Source organism: Dioscorea cayenensis, chromosome 2 (genome assembly GCF_009730915.1).
Source record: "Dioscorea cayenensis subsp. rotundata cultivar TDr96_F1 chromosome 2, TDr96_F1_v2_PseudoChromosome.rev07_lg8_w22 25.fasta, whole genome shotgun sequence".
NCBI classification, from domain to species: domain Eukaryota; kingdom Viridiplantae; phylum Streptophyta; class Magnoliopsida; order Dioscoreales; family Dioscoreaceae; genus Dioscorea; species Dioscorea cayenensis.
In genome coordinates, this window is record NC_052472.1 from 18,057,743 (window position 1) to 18,070,358 (window position 12,616).

At 31.7% G+C, this 12,616-nt stretch overlaps 1 protein-coding gene across 3 annotated transcripts; it reads right to left on the reverse strand.

The window, feature by feature from the left end:
* Positions 1-4,254: 4,254 nt before the first annotated feature.
* LOC120280166 (protein UPSTREAM OF FLC-like) lies at positions 4,255-7,957 on the reverse strand. 3 transcript variants are annotated; one of them, XM_039286914.1, is made up of 5 exons: positions 7,531-7,957; positions 7,373-7,442; positions 6,533-7,306; positions 4,947-5,255; positions 4,255-4,849 (listed from the first exon to the last, which is right to left on the reverse strand). In XM_039286914.1, exons 1-5 carry the CDS (start codon positions 7,718-7,720, stop codon positions 4,771-4,773), a joined length of 1,422 nt encoding a protein of 473 aa, XP_039142848.1. In that variant the 5' UTR covers positions 7,721-7,957; the 3' UTR covers positions 4,255-4,770. The 3 variants fall into 3 exon arrangements, with proteins under 3 accessions (XP_039142848.1, XP_039142863.1, XP_039142856.1); XM_039286929.1 differs by lacking the exons at positions 4,255-4,849; positions 4,947-5,255 and adding an exon at positions 5,945-6,209; XM_039286922.1 differs by lacking the exons at positions 4,255-4,849; positions 4,947-5,255 and adding an exon at positions 5,947-6,214.
* Between the last annotated feature and the right edge of the window lie 4,659 nt (positions 7,958-12,616).

The window sequence follows — 12,616 nt, forward strand, 5'->3', positions numbered from 1 at the left end:
CATTTTTCCTTGTCATGGAGGAAGGAAAATTGATTACATGATTAAAGTGAAAATTTGGTGAAAAATTAGGACTGATGTGATTTAGTGTCTTTATCCTCGGATGATAATTTTGACTCAATTATGACTCTCTTATTTTCTCTAATAAGATTACATAAGCTTGATTTTGATTGACAAGATACAGTTACTAAAAGTGACATTTACTATTCCCAAATAGAATTTTAGTTCAAACTCATTTTTTTAATAAATAAATAAATAAACTATTTATTTAATTATTAGTTTGTGACCATTATTCTCGGATGAAATTTATTTCAAATACAAGATCAATGTGGAATTAAAACTCAAATAAAAGTTTTTTTTTAATTATTGTCATATGTTAGTCAAAATAGAGATTAAATCCCAATAACTGTCCTACTATTTATTTTATTTTATTTATTTATAAATTAAATAAACTATAGATTTATTGAAAAAACTAGAAAAACATAGTACAAACAAACAGTGATAGAAAAAATAAAAAAAAACAAAGGAAATTGTCCTACTATTTAATTATTTAATTATTTTGGCATTTTATTGTAAGTCTAAAATTAATATCATTTTGATATAATAATACAAAAAAAAAGGTACAACTTGCTTTAAAACACGAGTTTGGTTCAGCCAAATTTTAGTTTTTAGTCCCATCAAACATGTTAGTTGGCAATTAATCTTTTTCTAATACTAATTTAAGTTACTTTGGCGGGGTTACTTTTTACATAAATGCCCTTGCAAAAACCCAAAATTACAACATATGCTTTTGTAATGTTCCTCCTAATATATATACCAATAGGACGAGTTCTCTACCCAAAATCGTAGATAATCAAATCTATGAACATTGAGTCATCACCGTTCATTTGATATCGAACGATTACATTCATGAGATAAAACTATGCAAGTATGATGAATAGTAATGAACAATATTATGGCGTGATGAATTTGAAATCGTTGGATTCTAGATCATGTTAACTTTGTCTGTCTCTCTTTCATCAATCTTTTCTCTTCCTTTTTTGTTTTTTACAAACGTTCATAGCCATATATGTGTATATATATAAATTTTTAAGAGATACATATCAAATAAAAAACTATGAGATTCCTATTTCTGGATAAAAATCTCCGTATATTAATTTATATTTTTTTTCCGATTGAGTTCACATCCATTACGGAGATATTTCCGACATGATTTTATTTGATAATTCCTTGCTTGTAATTAGCTCTATTTTTTTTTGTATAATTAATTCTAGGGTCAGCAAATAATGTCTATAAACACTTAATAAACCATAAAATAGTCCAAGAGGGTTAGGGTTTGTCAATAAGGCAGGAAGATTGAAAAGGATTGCCCAGTGGCTCAGCACATGCTTAAAGGAAAAATGGAGAAACATAAAGAGGAGTGATGGAGATGTATTTGTCTCCAACTTTGGATGATAATTTTGACTCTTTTTTTTTTTCAAAGATTAAATTAAATATTATTGCTATGGACTAACCCAATCAAATCAAATCATGTGGTGCATAACAATGAGATGTAACATTTTTTCTCAAAAACAATGAGATCTAACATATGCATGCCAACATATTTTGACAATTTGAAGAAATGGGGTACAATTGCTTCCCTTTTGTAAGAAAATTTGAAGAAAAGGGAAATAATACCTTTTGTTTTGTCTATATATATATATATATATTGGAAATTATTCATGTCTTTTTGATGGATTTTTCATGCTAATTGAAATTATATATATTTACATATCATTATTAAAAAAAAAACATGTCTGAAACTTGAATGCTCTAAGTTCTGAGTAGACTGAAAATCAATTTACATTCATATTTATTTTATTATTTATTTTATGATAAGTCTTTTTTTTTTCTATTTTGAACAAAAGGAACAAACCACAATCAAGGGTAAGGGTAAAGGCATGAGTAGACATTTTAAATATACCACATACCCTCACCTTATAACTAAGAGCTAATCTCATTTTGATCTGTACGTAAAGGACCCGATGCCAATATACTACAAACATCATTGTCAAGCTCAATTATTTTAAACTCAAATACTAAATAATAAATTATATTTTTATTAAAAAAACAATATGAAGTAACGACAACATAAGCCATTTATATAATATTAATATATATATATATATCCCATTTTCTAAAAAAGTCCTTAGATTTCAAATCTACTTTGTAGATTCATATACAGTGCCTAATAGTATCTAAACACAATACTAACAGTAATTTTACATATATCACCCTACAAATGATAACCATTAAATTCCGATCTAACAGCTACCATCAAATATCTCTAATTTTTATAAAGATACTCTAATCTCTATCTCTATAAAGACAGATAAAGAAGACATATTCTAATATGTAAATATAAATTAGGTTGGGAAACACTAGCAAAGAGTTCAACTAGGGGGGACACCTATAAGCAGTGACATCTACCAGTCCCAATTTGAAAAAGAAGAACAAACAGTAAGATAATAAAGGGTCCTACAATTAGGACTATTACACATCATCTTTCTCTTCTGAACTAATCTGAATAAGACTGTTCCTAATCCTAGCACTTCATTATTTACCATTATTCTCAAAACCTACATAGACTTTTGGCCCTCATAGACTTTGAACAATCTAGGACCAAGTCTACTTGCAGAAATTCAATACTACAGCTTCACACTTTACAATCTATTTGCATGAAGAATCAAATCAAGATATCTGGTAGTATATTCACAATGCAGAACATGATAGCATTGAAATTTTCAGGCCCTCAGAAAGTGATTTATATGTAGTATAATAACATGAAGAAACAAGTTCCTTTGTTAAATAGATAACAAGCCTAACTGCAAAAGCAAATAGAGAAGATTAGGCCTAATACTTTGAAGAAAGTCATAATAAAGGATAACTTCTTTCAAACTGTCTGAATGAGGATAGCTACAAAGCATGCAGTACAAGATCATAAGGTAATGATAAAGTGTGTAAATTGGCAGTGTTTTAGTAAATGAAGATCAGGCCCACCTGGAGCTATATCTTAGTCCAGCTTATCCAGTGAAGAGAGGAAATATAACTAGTGGGACCATAGTATAGAAATTTCAGTCACTTGTCATGGTTGTTGTTGGGCCTTCAATTCTCAGTATGATAATAAATATTATTATGACTTGGAAAACCAGGCATCAAACATTTAAGATCAAGGGTTACATCCATGGTATCATGTCATGATTATGCAACATCAGTTAATGTAAGCAATTAGCAAAATTAATACCTTTTCTGTCATGCCAATATGGTGCCTTCAGTGAAAGGGTAGTCTTTGGCTGATTTGTCCTGGTTCATTTGCCACCTGAGCTTGTTAACTAATACAACAAACATGCAAATAAATGCCAGACACCAGCATTAAATTAAGTTCCAACAGGGTTGATAATTTACAAATCAAATCAAGTTTCAAGAGGGTTGATAATGTAGAATTATCTCATGTAGTACTATTTACAAATTGAATCAAGTTCCAACAGGGTTGATAATGTAGAATTCTCTCATGTTGAACTATTTACAAAGAAAACTCCATGCCTTAAGGAGTATAGCAGCTATATAACTAATTACAATTGAGATAGTTTTACTCAAATTAGAAAGAATAATCTTTAGCATAAGCTAGCCGATAACAGATGAATTTGCAGGTAGAAAAGTATAAAATTTTCAAAAGAATGCTGCACAGCTTGTTTGAAACCAAGGTAAGAGTAGAAAATATCTTAATAATTTGAAAATAGCTGCCAAAAGAGATATCATCAAAAGCAGTATATCATGCCTAATAGCTCTGAAGAGAGATGTTAGCATGCTGCATATCATACAAAACATTAGGTGAACAGAGTATTCTCCAGTTTTACCCAAGTCCAGTTACAAACATAAATAATAAAGAATATCCAGAAACCTTTAGTTGTAAATAAATGCAGATTCCCACTTTAAGTCTAGAAAATCGTAATAACACTGCATTAATTGGTGTATCCAATGCACTTCATTTTTGAGCAGTACAAGTGACAGATAAAAGAAAATTCTGGCTATGTGCACCACATTTATTAAAAATTTTAAACTAACAAAACCCAAATTTCTTGCACAAGATTCAAGAGATTCAGTTGCAAACCTACTATTTCATGAACAAATATTCTAACATAACAAAAAGTGAAAAGGCCATAATGCAAATGTAAAACAAAAGATAAAGAACAATCATTAAACCTTTGAAATAAGATATAAAGCAAAAGTTGAAAAGTAAAATAGATCAATCAAAGTTTCATATGAAAATCACAGCTGACTTTACACTAAAAGAAGCAAGTAATGGCCCAGTTACATTGAGGAAGTTTCGGAAGTGCTTCTGGAATTCAATGTGATGGTTAGGTACTAGAGAAATAAAAGTTACAGTATATGCAACTCTTCAAGGTTAATCTATGGTAAAACATACAGTAACTTCTGATATTTCAAAAGAATAAAATATTAAAAAAAAAAAGACCTAGTCAGTGCCCTGATCAATAGGTATCCGTGTAAATTGAGACCGTACCAGAAGTCTAGAAAGGGTTTCAAGGTTTTGCTTCTTTTCCAGGCAAGCATTGTGAGGTTCTTTTCAAAGCATTAAGAGAGATTAAGACTAGAATCTGTCAAAGAGAGTTGTAAATTGCATAAGCATGAAATTGCATCTTTTGAAAACCACGGACCACCTTCCAGAAAGAGGATGATAAGATGCCTGGCAAACCATATAACAACAATCATGTTTTAAGCAGAGTCTGAGCTGTCCTCACTAATGTCATATGGCACTGTTGATTGTATTATAACCCGAGCTCCTGAAGTAAGCCTGCAGGAACATACATTGTTAATGAAATTGAAATAACAATATTCAATAGAAAACCATGCTTTAAGAGATTGATTGTAGGAGTGGCAAGTGAGCTTAACTTTCTTCAATCACAATCACCTTCTCTTTGTCCTCTCTGAAAGATTCAAACCTCGATGATGATCCTTTCAGTGAGGAAGCATAATCAGTGATTCTTTTACTTCCACCTCTCGAAGAACAATTAGGGGATGCCTTGCCACAGTCAAGCACAGCTGAGGACATCCCTGTTGCATTCGAGATAGGTGACCTCATCGTTTCATTTCTAGACTGCTTGTTTGATGTAACTTTGATTGTCCTAGGGAGACAATTTGAGCGGGATGAATCTACCACTTTATTTCTCTCCTTCCTTGTGTCCAGCGATTTGCAAGTCCTGCATTTTCTACAGCCGATCAGCCGACAATTACATAATGACATGAACTAACAATTGTACCAATGAATTAAAATAAAAAATCGAATAAAAGAAATAGCATGTCTACAGATATCTACCCAGAAGCTCCAAATTCTTTAGATATACATAGTTCCTCTTTACCAGCTACAGGAGCATTGAATGATGGCAAGTAATGTGATAAGGTCCAAAAAGCAAATGATGATTTGGAACTTTGGTGAACTTAAAGAAAAAGGCATGTACAATGGAATACTGCAATAAAGCTCCAATTAAATGATGATTACGACTCTCTCAACTTCCTTGAAGTCCTGAACCTTCACGATATAGTTATTTTCCTAATATAACCATCCCTCTTTAGATCACACTTCCACAAAAATAGTTACATTATTATTAACTATAAAGAGAATATTTCCAAAACTGAAAAAAATGAACCCAGATGCCTGTCAACTGCAGAGGATTGGCACAAGGCATCATCAGAGCCTTCCAATTGACTTAGTTTTCTCCGGAAACATCATCTATGAATTACTGTTGATGAGGAGACATAGATCAATACCACTCATACCAAATTTAAATTGTAGCATTGGATTGTCCAGTAAACATCCATATAGAATACCAAAAACACCATTTCACAACAAATACATTAGCATTGTGACCAAGTCTTCCAAAACTAATTAATAATATTGATTAATAATTGTGAAACATACAAATTGCTAATTAAGCCATATACATTCAAATTGCTAATTAAGCCGTATACATTCAGAAAATGAAGCAAAGCACAAAGCCATTATCATTATTTGGCAGCATCACAAACATTAGACCACTAGAAGAAACACATCATCATGAGAAACACTATGCAGAAGTTAATAGCTCCAATACAGAAAACAGGCTTGATTTGCAACTAGTCTTCAAGGTTCAAAGCAACTCCCACTCTTTCCTCTGCTGCACTGAACCAAGGATCCAAAGCACATTTAGTTTCTGAATTCCAGGCACCAAATCTTCTTGACTTCAGTTATGACCATACACATACATATACATGTGAAGAACACACAATGATAATACAACTTCAACTTTGGGTGGCTTTGCCTCACAAACTCATGCAAATTATCAAGTAATTTCAACCAACTAGCTACTTTGTCTGGCTTTCCACTAATTCATACATATACACACAGTATCACCAATAATATCAAAGCAGTTAAAATCAGTTGGTATTGTAACATGAAAAAACGAGCTCAATGGTAATTAATGCAGAGTATAGAAGTAACCTGTCCGCATTGTAGGAAGACGAGCGCTTGAGAGTCGGCACCCCATCCCCTGCTCTCACAGTGTGCCTCTTAGTCTCAACCAAGCTCCCACTGAAATACTCCTTGTCTTCAAGCCTCAACGCCATCAGACTGGGATTATCTGAGAAGCAATCAAGCTGCTGAGGAGAAGCAAACTTGGCACGAGAAAACCCAGGCTTATAGCTCTGCACAAGACCAAAGTTATGTTGGTCTTTCACTGAGATAGATCCACAAGTGATCAAATGCATGAACACACTGGTGGCCTTCAGCCTTGTCCTCGCAGAGACAAGGACCTGATCGTCGTCCAAGAACCTAAAGCCATTCATCCTCGCCTCAGCTCTAATCAGAGACTCTAAAGTCCCTGTCTTCCCTCCAGAGGATGAGGTTGAAGGCGGAGGCGGCGAGACCTCCTCTTCAATCTCAGGGCATCGTTTCGGCTTCAAAGACACAAAGTCGCCATTGTCTGTCTGAGTGGCAGCATCTTGAACCCCAGCAGACTTGCAAACTCCAAGCTTTACCTCTGATGGAGGGGATTTCGCCTCCTTGATAACAACAGAGGGAGGTGAAGAAGATGAAGAAGGAGGCGAAGGTGAAGGCTCAACCACCTGCGCATCCCTCGTATTACCACCTCCATCATTCACCCCAGGAGATCGATCAAGGAGCTCAGAACCCTTGAGCACATACTCATTCCCATGCACCGGCACAACGAGATCTTCCTCCAAGAGATCATGCCACACAAAACCATTCTTGTAGCTCCTGCACCAAAGCATCACCATTAGAGGCTAAACCACCACCAGACCACAACTCTACCATTCCCATTACCTCTTGCAAGACCACGAGTACATCCCCGCCATGCCCTTCCCCCTCAGCGCATTAAGCCTATCAATCACATCTACAAAAAAACAAAACAAACAAAAAAAGCGAAAACCAAATCAAAACCAAACCCTAAACCACCAAAGCAAGAAGACAACTTGGCTAACCTCGAAGGTAGAGGCCATCAGTAGAGGAGAGAGGGACCTCCATGAAGTGCGGGTGCTCAAGGTGACGATTCCGGCAGAGATAGTAAACAACAGGGATCTTCATCCCAGGGAGGAGCTTCAAGGGTGGCTCAACCCATGGCCGGGGTCTCTCCGGGCTTCCGTATCTCCTCCTCATGGTCCTAGCGTCCATGGAGAAGGAGGAGAGGAGGAGAGGAAGAGGGAGGGAATGAAGAGCATGTGGGGACGAGAGAGAGAGATGTCAGAGAGGTGTTTGTTGGAATGTGGCAGTGAGTGAGAAGGAATGCGCGCAGAGAGTGTGCGCTGTGCGTACGATGACGTGCGCGAGAGAGAGAGAGAGAGAGCTCCGGCGTGCGCGCAAAATTATTGGGGCGTGACGCGCGCAGGTGCACTGAAGAGATGCCGAGGACTGGAGGAGAGAGGATGGGAATATGAATATGATAGTGCACTTAAGTGGTTTTAAATTTTTTTATTTTTTTATTTTTTTATTTATTTTTCCTTTGTAATAATGGATAATAAATGCCAAATTGGTAATTTTACTTTTGTGAAAAAACAAATTATATTTACATAATTTAAAAAAATATATATTTTATATATGTATAACTACCTTTATTTTTAACAAATATATCATTTTAACATGTTACTGGTATTATTTATTTATCCATTTATCTTTGTTTATTTTTCTTTATTTAACTGTAATGAATATTTGCGAATTAATATATATATATATATATATTATTTAAAAATTAAGTGAAATTTTTAAAAAGACCAAACTGGCCTTGGAATGGTATAGGAGAGAGGATGTGATGTGAGGATGGGGTGATTTTGTCTTTCTATTAATATAAAATTGGGTTTTATGTTATGTGTGGGTGGGTGGAGTGATTTTATTTTATTTTTTTAAATATATTTTTGAGTTAAAAATTAAGTAAATTTTTTAAAGACCAAACTGCCCTTGGAATGTAATAAGGTGAGGATTTAAGAAAGGGGTTATTTTATCTTTTTTTTTAATTAAAAAAAGAAGGTTTTTATGTTGTGTGTGTGGGTGTAGAAACAAATATGCTACTTATTTATTGTTATAGGGGTATAAAGATAATTTCATTGTTTTAGTAAAGGTTGGGTATTTGTCTATTATGTATAAAAATTAATTTTCTACATCTGTTCTCCCTGCATCATGTCAGATACAGTTGTTATCTCCAACTCCAACCATCTAATAGAAAAATATAAATATATATATATATATATATAATGAGAATTGCATGCATGTATAACTTCCACAAAGATGCATGTTAAATTATAATAATAAAATGAATTCCCTTGGAATTATTTATTAGGAAATTTTGGTTCTTTTTTTATTTATAATTTTACTGTACTACCCTTTTCTTAAAGCTTTGTAATGATAAAGTAGGTCCTTTGTGTGATTAAGATTAGGAGCAAAATGATTGATTCATGTGCCTTTTGTAGGTAGCAGCAACTTGGCATATTTCTTTGGCTTTTGCCCTTGTCCTCACCTTCTTCTATTTATCCAATCACATGTATTTCTTTTAAAATATAAAAATTAAAAACTTCAATTTATTATTATTATTTTTTTACAAAATTGACAAATCACATCAGTGTTATATACTAGGATTAAATATTTATATACATCATAATATAATATTTTGCATATATGTATACTGAAAAAATGGAGAAAATTGTTTTTATAAATGGAACTCCAAATGCTAGAAAAGTTTTTTTTTTTTTAAATAAAAAGAAAGTTTACTTTCGTGTAATCATAACCTTGACACCCTATAGGACCTACTCCCTCAAAAAGTGACCATCCTAATTCAACCATGTGAGACATCTATCACCTCCTCCTTATCCAATGTTATCGCTTTCTGTGTTAGATATTGTTTATCTTCATCCATTTTCTGTGAACATCCTTCTGCTGTCTTGTCGTTTTTTTATATCCGTTTTATAACTTGCTCTTATATTACATATTCTGTTTTGTATACTGTTTTTATTTTTAATAAATTATAATTGATCTAATTATATATAAAAGTGTTTTTCTCCTTCAATTTTAATGTTTTTAATAATTAATTTTTTTAATAAAAATAATTCGTAAGCTAAATCATTTTTACAATAAACCCACCATTGCAACAATTGTGTGGTAGTCTCATTAACATCCATACAAGATAATCAAATATTCTATTCACTTTCAAAACATGATTGAAAATTTGAGATGAGGTCAGAACTTATTCACATTATAAATCATATTATAAAAAAAAAAATTACAAGAGTATATTAATAAAAAAAATTTATCTTTACACATACATAAAGAATATAAAACTCTGTAAAAACCCAAAACTGATTTGCTTTGGGATGATAAAAGCTGGCAGAAAAATCCATGAAAAAAAACAAAGAGAAAGTGCAGATGATGGAGGCAGAGGCTAGATTTGGATGTAGCATGTAGGGTGCTTGTGGGCTGTGGGGAGCAAAAAGTGGCCTTGCCTTTTGAAAATGAAAAGCTGTTGCTGAGCTTGTGGTGCTTGTCCACTTCTTCTTCTTCTTCTTCTCCTTCTCCTTTTTTCTCAATCAATCAAATAATTCATATTATTTATTATTTGGCCTGCAAATGTTGTACACACTACACACACATATAATTAATATATGTACTTCAAAGTTGCATGCATGAACAGTGTTATTATTCTTCTCAACAAATTCATGAGCTTTGAGTATCTCTTTATGATGTGTAATTTATATGTTTTGATTTTGGTGAGATTTTTGTGATTTTTAATGTTTTTAATTATGTTTTTATTGTGATTGTTTTAAATTATTGTACCAAATTAGATGTTGAAAGATTGTTTAATTAGCTCCTAAGCAATATTTTTTTTAGAAACTATGTATATTGCTTCTCAAAGTCATATTTTAACTTTAGAAAAACCAGTGATTTTGAAAGATTGTTGAGGTTTTAAGAGAGTTAAATATCCAATTAATATATCTTTGCAATGGAAAGTTGGTTATCACTTTTTTGCTTTTAATATATGAAAATGATTTGTCTTTTATTTTCCGGAAACTTTAAGATATATTTTAGTTCAATAGTAAAAAAAATATTAATTTTGATCCTTCAACTTTTCTCATGAAAAATAAACTTACTACCATTTGGTTATCGCGGGGATGATAATTATTAATTAATTTAAATATAATAAAAAGACATGTTTTTATTCATCTTTTTTAAATAAAAAAAAATTAATTTTGAAGTATATCAAAAGATCAGGCGCATAGGCTCAGAATTGATTTTCTAGCCAATGCGCTCTCAATTGTGAACAAGGAAGGGTTTGAGCTAGAAGCTCGCATTCACAACTAATGACAGTTGCCACGTTGCCATTAATTCTTTCAACAAGTCTTAATCTATGACCTCTGAATATCTCATTATTTTTTTTATATAGGACCAAGTACCACTAAATTATTAACATTTTGGTGATGATTTAAGTTTTTAATTGTAATCACTTTAATTGCAATTCTTTTTTATTTTTTTGAAAAGTGAATTTCATGGGAAATTTTAGAAAATTATAGTCACGTCATACAAATTTATAGTTGCCTTTGTAACATGTATATTTTACTTGGCCATTATATATATATATATATATATTAATAAAGTGGGCAAGCCATCAACACTATATCCTCTTAACAATCAAGAAAAAAATTTTTTTAATAAAATTATTGTCTAAACTATTGAAAATAATGATATGGTCATATTATTTTGCCATATAACTTTTTAATTATAATAATAATAATAATAATAATAATAACTAATATATAATGATATGATAAAATATAACATATTATTTGATCATGTCACTTGAATAGTAGAAAAAAAATAATAAATTTAAATACAATGATGGAAATTAACATCATCCAGAAATACAAAAACCCCGAAAACAAATTTCACTTTCAAATAATGAAAATTGTATTTCCAAAAAAATTAAGGAAAATACATTCGATGGATTATTAAACCTATTATTATTTTTAATATGTATAAATTAACTTAAAAATCTTGTATTTTTATAATATAAATAATTAACCATTCATTAAAACAAGGAGTTCGGCTTAATAAAGTGTTGGAAAACATGGGCCAAAGTATAGGGCTGGAGAACATGGGCCACAGACCCAACTGAGGCCCATTACTCAATCAAGCTATTTTTAAGCAACATAGCTCATATTTGAGTCAAAATTTTGAGTTTAAGAACCGAAAAAAATTAATATTGGTTTTCAAACCCAAAATTAATTTCAAGCAGAGCTCGAATCAAGTCGGCCTTGATATAGTTTAGCTCGATACATATTTATAATATATAATACTATTATATTAAAAAAATATTATATAATTTGTATTAATAATAAAATCAAGATATAAAAGATGTTTTAGTCTCAAACTATATCGAGTCAAATTCGAATTTTCAAATTTAAATTAATCTAATTTAATTTTCAAGCTAAATCGAGTCTGGTTTAATTTAATTTAAAATAAAAATTAAGTCAAGCTCAAATAAATAATTTTAGATGTGTTGAAGTTTTAGTTACTCAATTTTGAATCGAGTTGTTTCCAACTCAACTCGGCTTAAGTAGACCACCGCATCCAATAAGATGACATTGAAGGTCAATTAATGTTTAATAAGTCTTTGAAGCTTCACTCAAACTCTAGTTTTTGTAGCACCACCACCTAGTCTAGAGAATGAAATAGGAGGATATATATACATATATAGGATGTGGACTCTCACATTGTTAATTAGACCAAAAGCATTCCATGTGCATCGAGTTGTCATACACATAAGTTGTCTGCAAAATAAATGTGCGCCACTCAGAGTACAAACTTTTAATCACCGCATAAATAAAAATAAAATAAATAATTTAGTAAATAAAGTTGTTAAAGTTTGTGATCCGAATTTTATTTAACTTGAATTTACTTGACTCAAAAAAATTCTTGTATGACTTGTTTGATGTAATTATGAGAATTTTTTGGGTATATATATATGTATATGATAGTTGTAGAGAGATTGGACTGATAGACTAGATCTTGTAACCCACTATTGATTTC